The sequence below is a fragment of the Nicotiana tabacum genome, chromosome 13, assembly GCF_000715075.1.
Source record: "Nicotiana tabacum cultivar K326 chromosome 13, ASM71507v2, whole genome shotgun sequence".
In the NCBI taxonomy this organism is placed as follows: domain Eukaryota; kingdom Viridiplantae; phylum Streptophyta; class Magnoliopsida; order Solanales; family Solanaceae; genus Nicotiana; species Nicotiana tabacum.
This window is the reverse complement of record NC_134092.1, coordinates 122,834,218-122,858,216: the sequence shown is the minus strand read 5'-3', so window position 1 is coordinate 122,858,216 and position 23,999 is coordinate 122,834,218. Positions and strand designations below refer to the sequence as shown.

General features: G+C 38.7%; 1 protein-coding gene across 1 annotated transcript; it reads left to right on the top strand.

Annotated features, from left to right (window-relative positions):
* Window positions 1–784: 784 nt before the first annotated feature.
* LOC107771149 (protein BTR1-like) lies at window positions 785–23,427 on the top strand. Its single transcript, XM_016590474.2, has 9 exons — window positions 785–1,091; window positions 8,142–8,380; window positions 8,456–8,562; window positions 21,430–21,623; window positions 22,140–22,216; window positions 22,469–22,564; window positions 22,629–22,690; window positions 22,777–22,860; window positions 22,975–23,427. Exons 1-9 carry the CDS (start codon window positions 977–979, stop codon window positions 23,030–23,032), a joined length of 1,032 nt encoding a protein of 343 aa, XP_016445960.1. The 5' UTR covers window positions 785–976; the 3' UTR covers window positions 23,033–23,427.
* Window positions 23,428–23,999: the final 572 nt, after the last annotated feature.

Sequence of the window (23,999 nt, the reverse complement as noted above, 5' to 3'; positions counted from 1 at the left end):
ACTGTCCTTACTTCTGTCCTCAGACGCATCACTCCCGGAGCGCCCAAGCCTGCCATTTTCTTTGATTTTTATGCTAAGTCTTATTTTTAATCCAATTTATTTATTATTTTTGGATCAAATCGATTCGCTTGTCTATAAACCACATAACAAATTTAACTGTATTGTTTTACGGGTAAATAGAATATATATAAAAAGGTTTTTATTTTAGCTAGTGTAATCTTCCAACGAAGAGAAGTCAACTAACTCCTGGAAGGAACCAATAGACAATTGCAATTGGGTAAGTTTTCTAGCTCAAAGTTAATTTTACGGATGATCACTCAACTTTTATTTTATTGTACAAAAAACACTAAATTATTTTTTAACCAAAAAAAATTCAACTTTACCTATGTATCATGAAGGTCCCTAAACTATCTTTATAGCATACAAATTACTCACCTTTATTCCAAAAGAAAAAAAGTCATTGAAAGGAAACAAATGAGACATACATTTCTATGATATTTAAGCAATATTAAAATAAATTTTTAGCTATAAAAGATAGTTTAATAGTTTTTGTAATATTTAGATAAAGTTAACTAATTTTTTTGGTTAGAAAGTAATTTATAACTTTAGCGCAATAAAATTAAAGTCTGAATGATAATTTGTGAAATAAGTCTCACAAGCACATCCTTTATTAGATTTTCTCAAGCTAGAAAACAAAATGCAAAATAAGAAGAAAAAAAAAGAAAAGAATATAGTAATAAATAAAAAAAGAAAAAATGCAAATCTGAGTAGTTGTCCAAAAGAGGCGGTTTTCAAGGTGTAAAATAAAACACCAGAAAAGTCTTCTTCATCTCCGCAAAGCACCGCACCCCTCACTCCCCCCTTCTTCAGCACATACTTCCACTCTCTTTCCATTTCCTCCTCTTCTAAAAAATCTCCACCTTCTTCACATTCTTCTTAAAAACACGCACACACACAGTGATAATACTTCCCGAAAATGGCAATGGAAGGAGCAGGAGCAGGAGCAGAATCGAACTACAATTCGTCAGCTGAAAGTCAGCTGGAGCAATCTTCCCCTCGCAAATCTCCGCCTTCTTCTCCTCCTTCTCAAGGTATTATATATCTCTAATCACTTTTTTAAAATTAATTTTCAAAATTTTCCGTGTATTGTTGTAATGTGAATATAACTAGCTTCGGATCTGCTATCTGTTATCGCTTTTTTATATTTTTTAATTTTAGTTTTTGAATTTTTTGATAATGTGCTCTTAGAATTCTGCCGTGTTTGATCCGTTTCCGTCTGGAACCTCGTACAATGTGAAATTTCGAATGCAAGCAGGTTTTGAGCTGATATTTGTATAGGTATTGATAACTGTCGTTTTAAAACCCTAAGGATGGCGGACATTTGGTGATTTTATGGGCTATTTGTGAGTTAATAATTATAATAATATGTTTATTTTAAATATTGGCAAATGCATTTGTGGAAATCCATTGGAAACTGGAAATAGAAGAACTATGCTGTTTGTGAGGTGAGTTAGTCGAAATGGAACTTATTATTGTGGACTAAATCTGAACTCGCGAGTAGATGTCATGGGTTGCTTGTATTTCTATGATGTGCGCTTGTTGATATTTGTAATGTGAGGATTCATCATGAAATTAACTAGTTTTGCGCTAGCTGCCAGCCTACCACAACCTCCTTGTTTGGGATTGAGCGTAGTTGTTGTTGCTGTTGTTGCGCTCGTTGATGCCTCAAAATGAGAAAATATTGTACTTAGTTGTGGTGTTTACCTTGTAGGCATTTCTAGGTGCCATGTATTTAGTAGTTGCTGTTGCGGAAGCCAAATATATATAGTGTGAATGAGTCACTACTATACCAAAAATTATGACAACCACTAAATAATAAACAAGACAATAAGACAACAATAAAAGAACACAAGAATTTACGAGGTTCGGCCAATTTTGCTTACTTCCTCGGACACAATCAATATTTTATTCCACTCCAAAATTACAAGTGAAATAATACTAAAGAGAGAAGATACAAATGCCTTAAGAAGATAAAAGGCAAATGAGAGGTGTGTTTAAATCCTAAACATTAGGCCTCCTTTTATAGGGTGAAATTCCCATTCAAAATTGTCATCCACCGATGTGGGACTTTTGACAATTTCAACAAATCTTCACCTTGGCAAAATTTCACATCTTCAATTTTCTCTCAATAACAAATTTTGGTTGTGTCTTCATCTTCAATCTTTAGTGTTCAACAATGTTGATCAAATCCAAACAATGTTGAAACTTGACCGCAGTCACCACTTTTGTCAGCATATCAGCAGGGTTCTCCGTAGTATGAATTTTCTTCACCGTGACTCCACCTTCTTCTATGATTTCTCGTACGAAATGATACCGAACATCAATGTGCTTCGTCCTTGCATGATAAACTTGGTTCTTCGCTAATTGAATAGCACTTTGACTATCACAAAAAATTATAATATTTTTTTGTTCAATACCAAGCTCTTTTAGCAACCCCTGAAGCCAAATTGCCTCCTTCACAGCCTCTGTAATAGCCATGTACTCTGCCTCTGTTGTAGACAAAGCAACTGTTGACTGCAAAGTAGACTTCCAACTAACTGGTGCCTTTGCAAAAGTAAACACATAACCAGTAGTTGACCTTCGTTTGTCCAGATCACCCGCAAAATCTGAGTCACAATATCCAACTACAGACCGATTGCCTTCCTGCTCAAAAACTAACCCAACATCTACAGTACTATGAATATACCGTAGAATCCATTTCACAGCTTGCCAATGCTCCTTTCCTGGATTATGCATATATCTGCTAATAACTAACGGCTTGTGAAATGTCAGGTCTCGTACAAACCATCGCATACATCAAGCTACCAACAGCATTTGCGTATGGTACCCTTGACATATACTCCTGTTCAGTTTCATCCTTTGGCGACATAGTAGTACTTAGCTTAAAATGGGGAGCAAGTGGCGTACTAATTGGCTTAGTCTTCTTATCTATGCCAAAACGCTGTAGTACTCTCTTCAAATATTCTTTCTGAGATAAACAGAGTTTCTTTGAACGTCTATCTCTTATTATCTCCATGCCAAGAATTTTCTTTGCCTCACCCAGATCCTTCATCTCGAACTCCTCCTTCAGTTGAATCTTCAACTTATCAATTTCTTCCGAATTCTTGGAAGTTATCAACATATCATCAACATATAGGAGAAGATATACAAAGGAACCATCATTAAGTTTGCGCAAATACACACAATGATCGTATTTGCTTCTCTTGTACCCTTGCCACAACATAAACTTGTCAAATCGCTTGTACCATTGTCTAGAAGATTGTTTCAATCCGTACAACGATTTTTCAAGTTTGCATACCATATTTTCTTTTCCAGCAACTTTGAATCCTTCTGGCTGAGTCATGTAGATTTCCTCCTCCAAGTTTCCATGTAAAAACGCAGTTTTTACATCCATCTGAACTAGTTCCAAATCCAACTGTGCTACCAAAGCCAACATAATTCTAATGGAGGAATGTTTTACAACTGGAGAAAATACTTCATTGTAATCAATTCCCTCCTTTTGAGCATATCCTTTGGCCACCAATCTTGCTTTGTAGCGAACATCTTCTTGGTTAGGAAATCCTTCTTTCTTTGCAAATACCCATTTGCACCCAATTGCTTTCTTTCCCTTCGGGAGATTGGCCAATTTCCATGTATGATTCTGATGAAGGGACTGCATTTCTTCATTCATGGCAATCCTCCACTTATCTTCTTCTGAACTTTGGATTGCGTCTTTATAAGTGGTTGTGTAGGAAAAATAAATTTTTCCTCAAACTCCACCTGCTTTGATGCACCACCAGTTTGTTTGACATCTTCAACTGTCACCTTATCTGTTATGGCAGATTCATCAAAGGTAACATCTCTGCTAAATATAATATTCCTTGTCTCTGGACACCATAAGCGGTATCCTTTGACTCCAGAAGTAATCCCCATAAATATAGCCTTCTTTGCTCTCGGATCCAATTTTGACTCTTTCACATGATAGTATGCAATTGAGCCAAACACGTGCAAAGAGTCATAATCTACAGCAGGTTTTCCATACCATTTTTCAAATGGTGTCTTGCCATCAATAGCAGCAGATGGTAGACGATTAATGAGGTGGCATGCATATGTAATTGCCTCAACCCAAAATTCTTTGCCCAAGCCAGCATTGGACAACATACACCGTACCTTCTCCAGCAAGGTCCGGTTCATACGTTCTGCCACTCCATTCTGTTGTGGTGTATGTCTGACAGTGAAGTGTCGGACGATGCCATCATTTTCACAGACCTTATTGAAATGATCATTTTTGTATTCACATCCATTGTCTGTGCGAATACACTTGATCCTCCTGCCTGTTTGATTCTCCACCATCGTTTTCCATTTGAGAAAAATTCCCAACACTTCATCTTTCCTCTTCATTGTATACACCCACACTCTTCGGGAAAAATCATCAACAAAGGTTACAAAATAGTGCTTCCCACCCAATGAAGGTGTTTTGGAAGCACCCCAAACATCAGAGTGTACATAATCCAAAATGCCTTTAGTATTATGGATCGCTGTACCAAATTTAACCCTTGTCTGTTTCCCTTTGACACAATGCTCGCAAAACTCCAAGTTGCAAGTCTTTACGCCTTTTAACAATCCTTGATTAGATAGAGCTTTCAAGGATTTTCCTCCAGCATGTCCCAAGCGCATGTGCCATAGCCTGGTTGCTTCTGCCTCTTTGTCATCACTGGATGTCACTGTTGCTGTCCCAATAACTGTGCTACCACGATAGCAGTACATGTTATTGTTCTTCCGATTGACCTTCATTACCACTAGTGCACCGGAGCATATTCTCATCACTCCATTTTCTGCAATGATTTTGAACCCTTTTGATTCTAGGGCTCCCACAGAGATGAGATTCTTCTTCAAATCCGGTACATATCGAACATCTGTTAATGTTCTGATCATTCCATCATGGCTCCTTAATCTTATTGAACCAATGCCATATGAGGTAAGTGGGCTGTTATCCGCTGTGTGGATAACTCCATATTCTCCTTCTTGAAAATTCACGAACCAGTCCTTGTTGGGACACATATGATAGCTACAAGCCGAGTCCATCAACCATATGTCTGATGATGTTGATAACTCTGTTGTAACTAATGAGAAGTCTGAATCATCACAATCAGCTACATTTGAATCCATAATGACCTTTCCATTGTTATGTCTGGCCTTATTCTTCAACTTCGGACAGTTTTTCTTCCAGTGCCCCTTGTCTCGACAAAAGGCACATTCATCTTTGCTGGGTCTAGATCTCGACTTGGATCTTCCCTTCTTAGTCCTCGTTTGATTTTGAGGACGACCCCTCACAATTAGTGCTTCTCCTTCTCCGCCCTTCTGTTTTTCTCCTTTTCTTTGTTCATAGCTGTACAAAGCCGAACAAACTTCTCTGAGAGAAATTTCGTCATTTCCATGGAGTAGAGTAGTTTCAAGGTGCTCGTACTCATTAGGAAGTGACCCCAACAACATCAAGGCCAAGTCACCATCATCAAAAGTTGCATCCATATTTTGCAAATCTGTGACCAACTTATTGAAACTGGTGATATGTTCATTCATTGTGGTACCAGGAACATAGGTGAAACGAAACAGTCTCTTCTTCATGTACAATTTATTTTGACTGTTTTTCTTCAAAAATTTATCCTCCAGTGCTTTCCATAATTTACTTGCAGAAGTTTCCTTTGTGTATGGATATTTCTGCTCTCTAGCAAGGTAGGATCGAATGGTACCGCAAGCAACACGATTGATAATTTTCCAATCTTCTTCTCCAATAACATCTGGCTTCTTTTCTTCAATGGCAAGATCTAGCCCTTGTTGAAAAAGAACATCTAGAACCTCGCCTTGCCACATCCCAAAATGTCCTGACCCGTCAAAAATTTCTACCGCAAATTTCGCATTTGACACAATTCTTGTCATAAGCGAAGATGCCAACGATGACGTATTATTGACACTTGATGTAAATTCTTCTTGTTTACTGTCTCCCATTTTGACACAAATATTATTTAGTAGCTGACGACACAAATCAAGATTATTTCCTTTCTGGTGTGGAATATCAGACTAAGCTGCAACCACAGAGTATACTCAGACAGAACCTTGACTCAGTTACCAAGATAGATCTTTTCTGATGTGGAAGATCAGACTATGCTGCAACCACAGAGCATACTTAGACAGTACCTTGGCTCTGATACCAATTGTTGCGGAAGCCAAATGTATATAGTGTGAATGAGTCACAACTACTATACCAAAAATTATGACAACCACTAAATAATAAACAAGACAATAAGACAACAATAAAAGAACACCAGAATTTACGAGGTTCGGCCAATTTTGCCTACTTCCTCGGACACAATCAATATTTTATTCCACTCCAAAATTACAAGTGAAATAATACTAAAGAGAGAAGATACAAATGCCTTAAGAAGATAAAAGGCAAATGAGAGGTGTGTTTAAATCCTAAACATTAGGCCTCCTTTTATAGGGTGAAATTCCCATTCAAAATTGTCATCCACCGATGTGGGACTTTTGACAATTTCAACAGTTGCTACCGGAAAGGATCCTTGAATCTTATCGATAACCTCATGATAATGTTCTTTGCGGACATTAGACACACCCACACACATAAATATATATTACCCTTCATGATATTGCTTCAGCATTTATGATATAATTTAAGATTTTAGCTGAAAGTATGCTATTTTAGCCACTACTTATTTTATCTCAAAGAGCTTCATTGCGTCATTCATTCACTGAAGCCTACATATTTTTAACATTGAGTTGCTGTTCTTGCAATACTCTTGCCTCCTAATTCTGAAGTTCAAACACTTCAATGCTGTCTCTCAATCACGCGACATGATGGGTCGAGGGGAGTTTTTTCCTTTAGACATACTAATAGAGAAGGTGCTTGGTCACTCAAAGGCGTCTTTCAATTCCAATTCTGTACCAGAGGCACCTGAGCCTCATTATTCAACTGTTACCATTTATTTACCAGCATAAAAAGGGTAAATTTTTTCCTGTATGTGCCGAAAATGTGCTTTGGTGAAACATCTTTAGCTATCCCGTTCCTTAAGATGAATATTGTATACCAAAAATAGGTCCCAAGGAAGTCCCTGTATGGAAGGTTCACAAGTTCGATCTATACCACTTTATGAGTTTCTACTCATTCTAGTTACTCTTTCTTAAAACATCATGTGAAAGTCCGAGGGAAAAGGTTTTGTATGATTGCAGTATTTCGCCATGAAAGCAGCACATACATTGGTAACATCCAAGGGAGACAACATCAAAAATGGAATGGGTGTAAATTTTTCTTCAGCTTTTCAATTCTTAACTCCATATTGAGCAAAAGAAATGTCTTTAACAAACTGAACCTTTACCAATTAAAAGAACTATTTCCAATACTGATATTTTCCTTCTCATAGACGTATCTAGGATTTGAACTTTATGGGCGTGAGTTCGAAATTCTATCAATGCCCGTTTGATTTAATGGGCTCAAAATTTATTCATTGTACTTTTTTATATTTATTATTATTTGTACTTATTTATATTTCTAACGCATACAAGTTTTGAGCCAAAAGTATTGAGTTATGATGAACCAGTGTATTGTATACTAAGTCCGCTTCCGTTCCTTCTTATTTTGGAATTTTGTTGATCACATATGTGCATATACACTGTACGTGAGACGCTGGTGATTTACTGGTTGACTTAATTTGTGAAATTTGTATGATAGTGTATCATTAATTGGCTGTAATAAAACATCACATATCAAAAGTTTTTTGCACCCTCCATGGGAATATATCTCTTCTGCTGCATTAGGGAGGTGAGAAATGAGGCTCCAAAATTTGTTCTTATTGTTAGGGGGTTAGGCTTGCAAAGCTACTTAGTATGATAAGATGGGCATGTATGGGTAGCATTTCAAGTTCATGATAATAAGAAAAAGTTTGTTCCTTTTTTAAAAAAATTTCTTTATTATGTCTTGCAATTATTGTTGAAAATCATTAACTCGGAATATCACCTTTAGAGGCGTTTCTGCTAAGTACTCAAGAAAGGTCTAACAGTCCTCCTTTTTATGTTTGTGTTATTCCCAGACCATGAGGAGAAGACAACTTATGTCAAGTTCCTTCTGTCAAATACTGAAGCCGGTTCAATTATTGGAAAAGGTGGTTCAACTATCACTGAGTTTCAATCTCGTTCTGGGGCTAGAATTCAGTTGTCACGCAACTATGAATTTTTCCCTGGAACATCAGATAGAGTTGTGATGGTATCTGGGTTTCTCGATGATTTACTCAAGGCGGTCGATCTTATTCTTGGTAAATTGCTGGATGAGGTAATGTCATGTTCACTCCTGTTTCCTATTCTTCTCTTGATGCATAGATTAAAATACTATCTTCTTCTGGATCAGTTTTATGTTGAAGATGGTGGCGATGTTGAACCACGCTCAAGATTTAGACTAGTTGTGCCCAACAGCTCCTGTGGTGGAATAATTGGGAAAGGAGGAGCCACAATAAAGTATGAACTCTACTCACTTTATGTTGTATAAGCATTGAGGATAAGTATCTTTCCCTTACACTGGTACAGCAAATTTCATACTATCATTCTGGCATACAGACTATCACCAAGCGAATATCCTGGAATTTAATTGTTATAACATGGACTTGCCTACCCGACGTAATGAAACCGAATATTCTTTCTGCTCTTGGTTATGAAGTATTTGCAAAAATGTATGTCGAAATGGTATAGTTTTGTGCTGGAATGATTTGCTTGACTTTATTTTGACTAGCACGAGTTTGTCTTTGAGCTTTTGGCTGATATCAGGATCAGCTGCGCTGGCCATGCAACCTTTGGATTCCAGTTAATTACCCTTTTAGTTTGAATTGTATATGCTGTTAGAAGTTTTTGGTTCTGTGCTCATTGTTGATTTGACTAAGTTTCTTATCAAACGTGAATATTTGAGCTTTTTTTTTGTAACTGCTGCATGGCTCACTCGGTTAACATCATGGTGCTGACTGCTACCTCATCCGGACAATGTTGTCCTCGTTGTGTAGCGCTGGAGTGTGATCTAAATAGTTTTCTTAAAGTTGTATGCTGGAATTTTATTAGGTTCTATTTTTATTAATTTCCTCAAATATTCTGAACGCTGAGGGTCTATAGGAAATATCTTTACCTCGCACAAGGTAGGGGTAAGGTTTGCGTACACCCCAACCTCCCCAGACCCCACTTGTGGGATCACACTAGGTATGTTGTTGTTCCTCAAATATTCTGAACAACTCAATTGGGTTGTGAGGATTTTAGGGTGCTGACCAAAGTTCTGACCGTGCTTAGGCTCAGAAGGTTACAGTTATATCTCTTCTTATTATAAAGTTCAGTTGATAAGGAGGTCAAAGGATGATTGTATTGAATCTGATAACAAGCCTTAAATACATAAATTACAACAAACTAGAGCTGAAGTAAAGTTAACTGTCTTCTACAGAAGCTCCTATATAATAGAAACTAATATCTACTCCTAAAGATGCTCCAAATTATGAGGAGACTTATTCAAACTGTACCAATCAGTAACAAGAGATTAAGAAGATATTATCCTATGACTTAGTCAAGATAACCATAAGATAAGATGGTTAATACACCCCCTCAAGTTAGACATGGTGCAACAATGCCTAACTTGGAACGACACCTAGCAAAGGCTGGTTTAGGTAGTGGCTTGGTGAAGGTATCAGCAAGTTGATCACAAGCATGAGTATGCTTAACATGAACTTGATGAGCTTGAACTTGGTCTCGGACATATGCAAAATCTACAGCAACATGTTTCATGCGGGTATGAAATACTGGGTTGTGAGATAAATAAGTAACTCCAACATTATCACAGAAGATTGTTGGCGTCTTCGGAATGGTGACATGTAACTCACGGAGTAAGTTTCGCACCCAAGTGAGCTCCGAAAGTGCATTGGCAACTGATTTATACTCTGCTTCGGTGGATGAGCGAGCCACGGCATGTTGCTTTTTTGATGACCAGCTGACTGGATTCGGACCAAAGAAAAGGATATAACCTGATGTAGATATTCTGTTGTTCGGGTCGCCTGCCCAATCGGCATCAGCATACACATACAGATTAGAGTCTGAGCTGCGAAGGATGCGAATGCCTGAACTTGCTGTTTCTTTGAGATACCGTAGTACTCTTTTAACCGCTTTCCAATGTTCATCAGTCGGAGCATGCATAAATTGCGATAATTTATTGACTGCATAAGATATATCAGGCCGAGTGAAGGACAAATACTGCAATTTGCCAAGGGTGCGTCGGTAGCACGTTGCATCAGTTAGGGGGGAACCATCGACTACCCGAAGCAGTTGACTGGAACACATAGGAGTAGAAACACCTTTACAATTATCCATATCCAGTTCGGAAAGAATGTCCAAAATATATTTAGATTGAGAGAGAATGAGACCATCTGGTACTTGCTTAACTTCAACACCCAAGAAATAGTTTAAATGGCCAAGATCCTTCAATGAAAATCGATTTGCCAAGGAACTGATAACAGATTTAATCAATAGTGGATGATTTCCAGTGACCAAAATATCATCAACATAGACGAGCACATAAATAGTTGCAGCCGAATGCCTCAATACAAATAAAGAGGTGTCAGATTGACATTTAACAAAGCCCATCTTCTGTAAATGTTCATGCAAGGCAGTATACCAAGCCCGTGGGTCTTGTTTGAGGCCATTAATAGCCTTTTTCAGTTTGCAAACATGGTATGGAAATTGGGGATTAACAAAGCCTTGAGGTTGAGACATAAAAACTTCTTCATCCAATTTCCCTTGCAGGAAAGCATTATTGACATCAAGCTGATGGATTGGCCATCTGTGTTGCACAACTATTAATAGCACTAGCCTTACCATTGTTGGTTTAACAACGGGACTGAATGTCTCATGAAAATCTAAGCCAGGACGCTGCGTGAACCCTTTTGCAACTAGACGAGCTTTGTAACGTTCTATGGAACCATCCGCTTTTCTTTTGATTCGGTACAACCATTTGCAGTCCACAACATTTGTGGTTGGATCTCGCGGTACCAATTCCCAAGTCTGATTTTTTATCAAAGCATCATATCCGGCTTTCATTGCTTGTCTCCACTCTTCATGTTTGTCAGCTTGTTTGAATGTTACAGGCGTAGGAGACAAATGGGTCAGAAAAGAGAATGTTCTTTTGGGCTTGAAAATATTATTCTGGGACCTTGTTATAATGCGAGTTGGTTCTGGTGGTATTGCAGGGGAGGGATCAATTGTAGATGGGTTTGTGGTATTTAGACTGTCAGAGAGTGCCAAAGTGGAGGTTGGAGGAGGGGCTTCTCTGGTGGTTGATAATGGTTGTTGGGATGGCATGTTGCTGGCTGTGGTTCTGCGTCTCTGATATGTGAGCAAAGGAGGAGGTTGTTGCTTATTTGTAGCAGTATTTTGTGAAGGAGAAAGTGCGGGGAGTTGCAAAGAAGAAAGAGCAGTGAGTTGTGTATTACCTGAATTCTCTGCAGCTGCTGGTACTTGGCTGTTGTTGTTGGAGTGAATATCTCTATTGGAATCAGTAGAATGTTGAAAGTTGGACTCTAAAAAGACTGGAATAAGTGATGGGATAGAGGGAGGTGGAATTTGAATTGTATTTGGACTGTCCTCTTTTGAGTTAACCACTTCCCAACATACTTTGGAAGCATTTTTTTGTAAATGTATGAACATTTTTTTAAAAGGGAAATTTTTTTCAAAAAATTGAACATCACGACTAATGAAAATTTTAGACTGTGCCGGGTCAAAGCAGATATGAGCGTGGTGAGTGTGAGAAATACCTAAATACACACACGGGGTGGATCTGGGTTCAAGTTTATTTTTGGTGTAAGGTTTAAGCCATGGGTAACAAAGACAACCAAAAACTTTTAGGGTGGTATAGTTAGGAGATTGACCAAATAACTTTTGGTAAGGTGACTGATTATTTAGGATGGGTGTGGGAAGTCGATTAATAAGGTAGACAGCATGATGACAGGCAAAAGACCATAGTTCAGGTGGTAAAGATGCTTCATGAAGAAGAGTTTTAGCCGTTTCAATAATATGGCGATGTCGACGTTCAGCTATGGCAACACGTTGTGGTGTGTAGGGAGGTGAAATTAAGTGTTCAATGCCATTTTGCTGAAGATAGGGGTGAAGACCTATAAACTCACCCCCTCCATCCGTATAAATTGAAGAAATTTTCTACCAAAGGATGAAATTGTTTAAATATCGATGCAACCTCACGTTTATTTTTAAGTGTATACAACCAAGTATATTTGGTGTATTGATCAACAAAAATACAGTAATATAATTTTTTTGTCTAGTGATAAAACGGGTGATGGTCCCCATAAATCACTAAAAACAATCTGAAGAGGAATATTACTGGACAAAGTGAGTCGTTGAAATGGCAAACGATGAGCTTTATTAGAAGAACAAGCATTACAAAATTCAATTTTCTTTTTTTTGATAGAAACAGGTAAAGAAAACTTTTTCAAAAAAAAATTTAAAATCGTAGAATGTGGATGACCCAATCGACAATGCCAGAGATGAAGTGGGGCTTTAATGGAGACAAGGCTGACTGATGGTGGTGTGGGTTGCAGATGCGGCCATTCATAGAGTCCATTTTTATTTTGGCCTTGTACCAGCGGCTTCAGAGTATGCAGGTCCTTCACAACAAAAGTAAAAGGAAAAAATTCAACAGATGTTAGGTTATCTTGGCAAAACTTAGCAACTGAAATCAGATTCTTTTTAATTGATGGAGCACAAAGAGTGTTAGAAAGCTTGAAAGCAGTTTTAGATGCTTGTATTTGAGTTGAACCAGTATGAGTGATGGGAATGGTTTTACCGTCACCCATGGATATTTCCTCGTTTCCTGTATACTCCTCAAGGTTGTGAGGCTCTGCAGTGACATGGTGCGTTGCACCAGAGTCTAGAACCCACGAGTTTCCAGTTGACTGCATGCCAGAAACAAAGTTAGCTTTAGCTTCAAAGTGATTGTGCGACTTGGAGCGACAAACATCTGCCGTGTGCCCAATCTTTTGGCACAATTGGCATTTGACATATTGCTTAGATTGTCTCGAATTTTGCTGATTATTGGAATGCCATTGTCGAGGCTGAGATGATTTCCATGGCTGATTATTGAAACGACGGTTGTTCCTGTTGAATTGATGAGGCATGTTGGTTTTCTGGGCTACAGCTGCTGTAATCATAGAAGATGATTTCTCAAGGTCTTGGTGTTTGAGGAAAAGCTCGTGATCTGTGAGCTTGTGAAATAATTCCTCAAAGCTCAGAGAGGAGTCTCGTGCGCGTCGCAACAGATATTTCGCGATACTCAGGGCCAAGGCCACTTAGAATTTTGACAACAAGTTCGTCATCAGTGACAGGTGAACCGGCAACTTTGAGAGCATCAGAGAGAGAGCGGAGCTCCTGTAAATACTCTGCAATGGATTTCGAGGCCTTCTTGGAGTTTTGCAATTGATCTCGCAAGCTAAAGATGCGAGTATGACTCTTGTTGGCGTAAGCCGCGTGAAGAAGTTCCCATGCTTTGTGAGCAGATGAAGCTGTGGCAACAGTTGGAGCAATAGTAGGATCGACGGATGCCATCATTGCTTGTTGGATCAATTGATCCTGAGAGAACCAGATTTGATACTTGGGATTTGGTACAGTAAGATTATTTTGGATAATAGTAGGTGAAGGTGCAGTTATGGTTCCGTCAAGATGTCCCATGAGTTGGTGACCATTTAATAGCATCACAAGTTGAGCTTTCCAAGTTGAGAAGTTGAGGTTACCTTGTAGTTTAATAGGTAACTGAGCAACAGGATTAAATTGTACCACATGAGTGGTAGCAGAGGCTGCAGGATTGCTGCTGGCAGCAGTAGCATCACCAGAGTTGATGACTGAAGCCATGGATGCAGGAAGTTTAAAGGGAATGAATTGGATCTAACTCGGTGGAGTTTATTGATGCCCTGATACCATATAAAGTTCAGTTGATAAGGAGGTCAAAGGATGATTGTATTGAATCTGATAACAAGCCTTAAATACATAAATTACAACAAACTAGAGCTGAAGTAAAGTTAACTGTCTTCTACAGAAGCTCCTATATAATAGAAACTAATATCTACTCCTAAAGATGCTCCAAATTATGAGGAGACTTATTCAAACTGTACCAATCAGTAACAAGAGATTAAGAAGATATTATCCTATGACTTAGTCAAGATAACCATAAGATAAGATGGTTAATACACTTAGTTAATCTAGTTTTTGGTGTAGTCTTAAACATGTAAGTGATGTAAATCTCTGATAGGGAGAAAATATATTATTGATATTAGATACTCAATACAATACAAGAGGTCCTTATTTATAGCTATACTCTGCAAGGACATATTACTCCTATTCCAATGTGGGACAAGACTACATTATGTACATATCTGTAAACTAACACTCCCCCTCAAGCCGGTGCATACAAATCATATGTACCGAGCTTGTTACATATATAACCAATACGAGGACCAGTGAGGGACTTGGTGAAAATATCTGCAAGCTGATCATTCGACCTCGCAAACTTTGTAGCAATCTCTCCTGAAAGTATTTTTCTGACGAAGTGACAATCAATCTCAATGTGTTTAGTTCTCTCATGGAACACCGGATTTGATGCAATATGAAGGGCAACTTGATTACCGCACACAAGTTCCATCCGACTGATTTCACCAAATTTCAACTCCTTGAGCAATTGTTTGGTCCAGACTAGCTCACATGTTACCATAGCCATTGCTCAATATTCTGCTTCTTCACTAGATCGAGCAACTACATTTTGTTTCTTGCTCTTCCAAGACACCAAATTTTCTCCTACTAAAACACAATATCCAGACGTAGAACGTCTATCAAAAGGTGATCCTGCCCAATCAGCATCTGAGTATCTAACGATCTGCTCATGACCTCGATCCTCAAACAGTAACCCTTTGCCTGGAGCCAATTTTATATACTGAATAATGCGGACAACTACATCCCAATGATTATCACACGGAGAATTCATAAACTGACTTGCAACACTCACATGATAAGAAATGCCGGGTCTAGTCACTGTGAGATAATTTAATTTACCAACCAGCCGCCTATAGCTTGCAGGATCGCTAAGCGGCTCCCCCTGTCCTGGCAGAAGTTTAGAATTCAGATCCATCGGAGTGTCAACAGGTCTGCAACCTATCATCCATGTCTCATCAAGAATGTCTAAAGCATATTTTCTGTGAGAAATAACAATACCAGCTAGACTGAGCAACCTCAATACCTAAAAAGTACTTCAATCTGCCTAGATTCTTAGTTTGAAAGTGCTGGAAGAGATGCTGCTTCAGATTGGTAATATCATCCTGATCATTGGCAGTAATAACAATATCATCAACATAGACTACTAGATAAATACAGAGACTTGAAGCATAGTGCCGATAAAACACAGCGAGTCGTTTGGTATGAGGTATAAGAAGGTATAGTACTGGTATAAAAATTTAATACCACCTTAATACTTTGTTTGGTAGCAAACCTGGTATAAGTTATCCCAGGATTAAAATTAGTACCGGGATAACTTATACCTTGTAGAGGGTGGGGTAATTAGTGCCGGAATAACTTATACCTTCTTAGAAATTATGCAATTGTTATTTTTAATACAACATACCAACAATGGATAAAAAATAATACCAAGATAACTAATCCCATCATAACTTATCCCGGCATAAGCCGTATTCAAACCAAACGACCCCAGAGTGATCAGCTTCACTACGAGTCATGCCAAACTCCTGGATAACCGTGCTGAACTTACCAAACTAGGCTCGAGTTGACTGCTTTAGACCATAAAGTGACCGACGCAAGCGACATACAAGGTCACGAGACTCCCCCTGAGCAACAAAACCAGGTGGTTGCTCCATATAAACCTCATCCTCAAGATCACCGTGAAGAAAGACATTCTTAATGTCTAGCTGATAGAGAGGCCAATGACGAACCACAGTCATGGATAGAAATAGGCGGACTGATGCGACTTTAGCCACGGGAGAGAAGGTATCACTGTAATCGAGTCCAAATATCTGAGTATATCCTTTGGCAACAAGACGGGCCTTAAGTCGATCAACCTAGCCATCGGGACCAACTTTGACTGCATAAACCCAACGGCAACCAACAATAGATTTACCTGAAGGAAGAGGAACAAGCTCCCAAGTACCACTTGTATGTAAAGCAGACATCTCGTCACTCATAGCCTGTCACTATCCTGGATGAGATAACGCTTCACCTGTAGACTTAGGGATGGAAACCAAGGACAAAGAAGATATAAAAGCATAATGGGGAGATGACAGACGATGATAACTTAAACCGACATAATGGGGATTAGGATTAAGTTTGGTCCGTATACCTTTCCGAATTGCAATCGGTGTACTAGGAAGAAACAAGTCCGCAGTAGGAGCAGGGTCAGGTGCATGACGAGAACCAGTTGGGCCTTATGTAGGGCGCGAACGACGATGATAAGTCAAGAGTGGTGTTTCTGTGGCTGAGGATCTAGGAGGAACAACACTAGACTCCTCAACGGTTGGTATGGGTGAAACTTCTGTGGTCATAAGTGGAAGAGGAGCTATAGTAAACTTCTCAAAGGTCGGTATAGGTAAGACCTCAGATATATCATGGTGGTCATCAGAGGTAAAGAAAGGTTTAGACTCAAAAAATGTGACGTCGGCTGACATAAGATACCTACGAAGATCAGGGAAATAACAACGATATCCCTTCTGAACACGAGAATAACCAAGGAAGACACACTTGAGAGCACGAGTAGCTAACTTATCTTTCCCAGGGGCTAAGTTATGAACAAAACGCGTGCTCCCAAAAACACGAGGTGGTAGAGAGTATAAGGGTGACTGGGGAAACAATACTGGATGCGGAATCTGATCCTTGATGGGAGATGAAGGCATCCAATTAATCAAATAACAAGATGTGAGAACTGCATCGCCCCAAAAACGCAACGGAACACGAGATTCAATTAGAAGTGTGCGAGCAGTCTCAATAAGGTACCTATTCTTTCTCTCTGCAACCCCATTTTGCTAAGGGGTATAAGGACAAGATGTTTGGTGAATAATTCCTTGAAAAGTCATAAACTGCTGAAACTGAGAAGATAAATATTCTAAGGCATTATCACTGCGAAAAATGCGAATAGAAACACCAAATTGGTTTTTGATTTCTGCACAGAAACTCTGGAATATAGAAAATAACTCAGAACGATCTTTCATTAAGAAAAGCCCCGTACATCTTGAATAATCATCAATAAAACTAACAAAATAACGAAATTCCAAGGTTGAACTGACTCTACTAGGACCCCATATATTAGAATGAACTAAGGAGAAAACAGACTCTGCATGACTCTCAACACTATGCGGAAAGGAGGCTCGGGTATGTTTCTCAAGCCGACATGACTCACAATCTAATGTAGACAAACTAGATAAACTAGGCACCATCTTCTGAAGTTTGGATAAACTCGGATATCCTAACTAGACATGTTGTGGAAGGACTGAGTGAGTTAAGGTAGTACATGCCTTCTGATTCACGTCCTGTACCAATTGTCTGTCCCGATAATAAAAGAATCGTCAATAAAATATATACCACAATGGAAGGCACGAGTCAAACGATTAACAGATGCAAGACTAAAAGGACAACCATGGACATAAAGAACGGAATCTAGGGTGATAGAAGACAAGAGATTAGCTTGTCCAACTCCTTTTGCCTTAGTTTGACATCCATTGGCTAAAGTAACAGTGGGAAGAGACTGTGAATATACAATATTTGACAAAAGTGATATATTACCAGAGATGTGATCAGAAGCGCCGGAGTCCATGACCCATGGGCCAAGAGTGCTAGACTGGGAAACACAAGCAAAAGAATTACCAGAAACAGAAGTATCAGTCTGAGCAACTGAGGCTACTTGTGGAGATGTCTGCTTACTTGCTCGATACTGAAGGAGCTCATTATATTCTTCTTTAGATAAAGAAAATCCTTGGTTACCTGGAGTCTCGGTCTGAGCAATGTAAGCATTTTTGGGTGGACGACCATGTAAGGAATAGCACATTTCACGAGTGTGTCCAAGTTTGTGACAATAAGAACACTTGGGTCTAGATCTTCCAAAACGACCTCCTCCTCGTCTATGCTCCATAGTTTGAGATGCCCGAACATCCATTGTCTGGGATGCAAGAACAGAGGAATCAAGTATCTGTGATGAGATCACTGGTGGACTTGGTGCTGCAGCAAGGCGGAGTAATCGAGAGAATAATTCATCAACTGTGGGGACAGTCGGACTAGCAAAAATTTGATCGCGTACTGAATCAAGATCATTAGAAAGTCCAGCGAGGGTAAAAACTAGAAACATCTTCTGTCGCTGCTCTTGTTGTTTTTCAACACTAGCAGAAACTGGCATCAACTTCTCAAATTCCTCCACGACTGCCTATACTTGACCCAAGTAAGTAGACATATCTAATGCTCGCTTCTTTAAGTTTGTCATCCACGATATCACATCATAGAAGCGAGATATGTCATTAGTGTACAAGGTACGAGCCTTTGCCTAAACCAAATAACATGTCTGGAATGGACGAAACAAGGGCATCAACTTGGAATCAATAGACCGACACAAGATGCTACATAACTGAGCATCGATCTTTGCCCAAAGTGCTATCGCCTTTTCATCTCCTTCACTAGACTGTTTGATTAGATGATCTTGAACACCTTGACCTTTACACCACAACTCGACAGATGAAGCCCAAGCTAAGTAGTTTGAACTTCCCATTAAAGGTTTCGAGGTAATCATAACACTAGAGCTTCCAGAACTCATGTTTCTAGACCTAAAAACATCAAATCCCAAAGACATCGTTGCAAATTATTACCAAATAAGAGAAAGAATCAATTGTAATCCACTAAAATAGAGTAAGGAAATACTGAAACAGAATAAGGGAATAGTGTAGTCGTCGGAATCTTATTGTAGCTACCGAAAAAAACTCAAAGTGGTTGGAATGAAACGAAAATAGTAAAGGTAGGATCGGAATTACCAGGCGGCCCAACTTTTCTGAAGGAATTCTTTCAAAAAATGGCCGGAAGTGGTCGTACGCGCCGGCGCGTGATCTCACGCGCGTGAGCTTCTGGTGGTGCGTGAGGAGGCTGCTGTCGGAGATTTTCACTGGGGTTTGGTCGCCGGACAATGACGACTCTTGTGGTAGTGTTGGATTTTGCACAACACAGACGAAGACAAAGAAGACGCAAACAACTTTGAAAAAAGTCGCCGGAAAAAGACTTCCATGACTGATTTCTCTTCCCGGAGTTGCTGTAATTTATGCACAACGATAAATCTTACGATTGCTCTGATACCATGTGAGAAAGCACCGGAGAAAATATATTATTGATATTAGATACTCAATACAATACAAGATGTCCTTATTTATAACTATACTCTACAAGGACATATTACTCCTATTCCAATGTGGGACAAGACTACATTATGTACATATCTGTAAACTAACAAGATATACATTGAGAATGCTCTCAGAAAGCTACTTATTAAAAAAAAAATTGAAAGAAAAAAAGAATGCGCTCAAAAGCTCAAGTTGCATATTACAAATTCAGTTTGACCACAAAAATTGTTCTTGACCAGAACTAAAAACATTTTTAATAGTTAGTATTACTCTGCTCTTCAACATATATATTTGCTTGACAGTGACTTGGCAAGTTATCAAGATTGCAACTTATTTTACAGCTCTATGCGTGCCAAGTACTTTGTTATCCTTTCCTTGTTTGATTCATGTTGGGCCATTTTACTTTGGTGTTCTTCTAGTGGGAGAAAATCTTATGTATCTGTACTATCTCACACTATTTGGCTGGGGTAAAAAGTTATAAAGAAGAGAGGAAAGCTTAGAAAGTAGTGCAGGTTTTAGATTTGAGGATTAATGGAGTTCATCTGTATAAGCTCTTTCAACTCCTTATGAAATGGATTTGAAGGATGATCTAAACTATAGGAAATTTTGGGTCCACCCATAAGGGGTGCTTTAAGGCCCAACAAGGTTATTAGTTAACCCTGGTATTCCCTATATAAGTACACATAAAATGTACAACAAAAGATATAAAATACTAAGTATTTTCCTACGCTTAGTCTTCTCCTAAAATCAGACTAGGGTTTAGACTGTGATATAGGGGTTGCTCCGACACACCGTGACAATCACTGCCTACCAGTAATTCCAGTCGCGGTTCATCCGTTCTTTCCGTTTTCGCTACGCGAACAAGTTCTCGTTTTACGATTTACGCGCTATCTAATGTGTTTAGATTAACGCGTTCCAACACAAATATATCTGATTTTTTTTCTAACTTTACCCGATGGTATAATTTTGAAGGGGAAATACCTACTTTCAAACCCGATAATACTGTTGGCAGTATTATAGTCATAGTTTTAGTTTGCTGTGTCAGCAGCATATCATACTTGATTCCTTGTTCTTCTTCCTTTGGTAGGAAAGAGGAGTCGAAAAGCAAAAGAAGAATTCATTGCCATTCCCGAAAAAATTGTTGACGGATAGAAACCACAAATAGTTCTCTCATGTAGAAATACTCTATGATACCAACAGGGGGTGGCCTCATCATGAGTAGTCTTTTTCTTTTTGGGAGAAGAAACACTCTATTTTATTTTGTCCTTGTTTTCCTTTTATTTTTATATTTTTGCGCCTCTGTTTCTCGGAGGGAAGGAGCCGAGGGTCTATCGGAAACAACCTCTCTACCCCAGGGTAGGGGTAAGGTCTGCGTACACACTACCCTCTCCAGACCCCACTAGTGGGATTATACTCGGTTGTTGTTCACTGCTAGTGAAATACAAAGAGACGCAACAGGATGGATCTTATTTTCTGTTTTTGCTGCCATAATACTTTTGTTTTGGTCGTTGTCATTTAATGAAATGAAGTCATGAAGGAGGTTATGTTGGTGTGTTGGTGCTTTTGGATGGAGAAAGGGCTAACAACCAAAGTCCTAAGTGTGTGCCATTCGTTGTAGTTTGGAAGGAAAAGTTAAATTTTCACTTTATTCCATAACCTTGAGGAGGTCATATTATATGGTTCCAAATGGCAGGTTTACATGTGATGAACTGAAAATTGAGGGCAATCCCTATATAACCCTATTATTTGGTGGTATTGTGAGTTGTAAATATAGTATGGAAGTCTATTTGCATATTTCCTCCAAAACTAATTTATAAAAGTGAATTCTTGTGCAGTATTTTTCTTGGTTTGCTTTTGAAAATAATTTCCATATGCAGAATTAGATGGTTGAGGAATTTTAATATTGACTATCTGCATTTTTCTTGTTCAGGTCATTTATTGAAGACTCCAGGGCTGGCATAAAAATATCTCCTCAGGATAACAATTTCCCAGGACTGCATGATAGGGTAGTTACAGTGACCGGAACTCTAGATGAGCAGATGCGGGCTATTGAATTGATTTTATATAAGTTAACAGAAGATCCTCATTACATGCAGTCCATGAATGCACCATTCCAATATGCAGGTATGATGCAAATGTAACTAATTTATAGTACTTACTTTATCTAATAGCTACAATAGACCCTTGTGGTTCCAGCCCTTTCCCGAACCCCGCGCATAGCGGGAGTTTAGTGCACCGGGCTGTCCTTTTTTTTTTTAACTATATCTAATAGCTCAGGATGGATAAGACATGCTCTCGTGTCTTAATTGCTGTCTGAGCAATTGCTGGGTATTGCTTCCTAGGACCTCAGTCTACAAATAAGAGAATGGATGTGGAAGGGGAAAATATTTATTAGCTTCTTGACTGCTCTGCTTTCTAAATATTGATGATCCCGTCTCTCTTGTAATGTTGTGTGCAGCTATCAATAGTACTTTTTTTGGGATTGTAGTGGTTGACTTAATGGAACATCATATTCAGAAAATTGAGTTTAAGCAGTTCCAGGAATAAAGTATCTCAAATTTGACATGTTCATATTCTGCCCTTATTCCAAGTCATATTCTCATTTGAATTTTTAACTTTTGCCAACTCCTATTTTCTCAGCTGTTTATGTCGGAATGAACTATGGGCCACCAAACGGAGTTGGAGGAAGATATCCAAATAACCGACATCAGAACAAGGTCCATTCTCATCCTTCTTAAGACACTACTTTATCTTCATCCATAAAAGAAAGTACTTTGTTGTCCCTAATGGCTATGACTGCTGGGAAACTTGCTTTTAGCCTGCAACCATTCTTTTACTTTCTAATGGGTTTGAAGCTGATGAATGTACTATATTATCCTGTTTCTAGATGCGTTTCTGCTCTTTGGCTAATTTCTTATTGGTTCTGTTATGGTTCTATTCTCGTTGAGCTTACTCGGATGGCATTGCAGGAAGACAGAAACAATACTGTGACTATTGGTGTTGCGGATGAGCATGTTGGATTAGTCCTGGGGCGCAATGGAAGAAGCATAATGGAGATCAGTCAGGTGTGTAAAGAAGTGGTTATTCTGCCTGGTATGCATATGTGCTAAGTCTCTCCTTTCCTTGCAGCTTAGTGGTGCCAGAATTAAGATATCGGATAGGGGTGATTTCTTGTCCGGTACGTCTGACAGGTATGGCGTCCTGGAACTGTTGTTCCACTTGATAGGTTGAACTACAAAGAACACAGATTGTATAAAACTTTTTGGCCTTTTTGCAGGAAGGTAACTATCACTGGATCACAAAGAGCAATTCGCACGGCTGAGTCCATGATATCTCGGAAAATAGCTAATGTTTCTGAGAGGTGATGGGGTGGACTTGTATTTAAAGATATTTATCTTTAGTTTTCTTAATGGAAACCGAGAATGAAACTGTGTTGACATTTCTATTTCTATTGCGATGAATTTGTGAAATGCAGATCCACGGCTGGAGAAGACCTTCCATTTGAGGAGCTCAGCATAAATTCAGTACATTAAGGAATATCTGGAAGCAACATTGTGGGGATAATTGTCGCAATTGATAAAATTGACTGAATATATACCGTGTTATACAGTTGTAATTCTTCAATAGCTAGCACTCAGTTGACAATTCTGAAGCTTCTTGTGGTCTGTTAGATACAAAACATTTGTTCCTTATGTCTGGTAGAGGAATAGTCATTATCATCAGCAGGAGCATCTGTCTTGGCATAAGCTTGCAGGAGGAGCATATATGAGAGTTATGCGAGACGTGAAAATTGTTAGACTTCCGGCTTTGGAGCAATTTTCGTATTTTATGACTTTGAATACTTCAATATGGTGTACGTAGATATAGTTTCTCTGGTTGCAATCGACATGTTTATTTTATGCTATACTATTATTTAGTCGATGATTTTGCTGGAGGTGCATGGTTCTTTTGACTGAAAGTAGACTGGGCACTGTTAACAGCCCGGGCTGGTGCACTTTGATTACTCGGTTGATTATCAGTATCAGTTTGCTTATGAATTTGATTATTTGGGTAAAGTGCATTAACAATCCTTAAACTTCGAGCAGGTAATTAATTTAAACTTTCAGCTGCTTTTAGGTGCAAAAATGGCCTTAATTTCTGAAAATGCAACAACCAAAACACTTGTTATAATTTCTATTCGCAACAAATTTTTGGAACAAATAACCAATACTGATACTGAAATATCATCAAGTAGAAGTATTATGTATGTCTTACCATGTTTTCTCGAAATGTTTTAATGAACTCATACTCGAGACTTTTAGTTAAAGCTAGCTAAGAGAGTAGAAACTACTATTAGAGTTGCAATTTATTGTAGTAATTTCACTTAAACTCAAATGAAGTGGGTTTAAATTTCATTAAAGACATTTTCTTTCGCTATTTTTTCATGAGTCAAGCAGACAAGCACTTCCCTATTAAAACCCCGTCTAGTTTCCACTACTTTCCCTTAGAAGGCAGAAATCG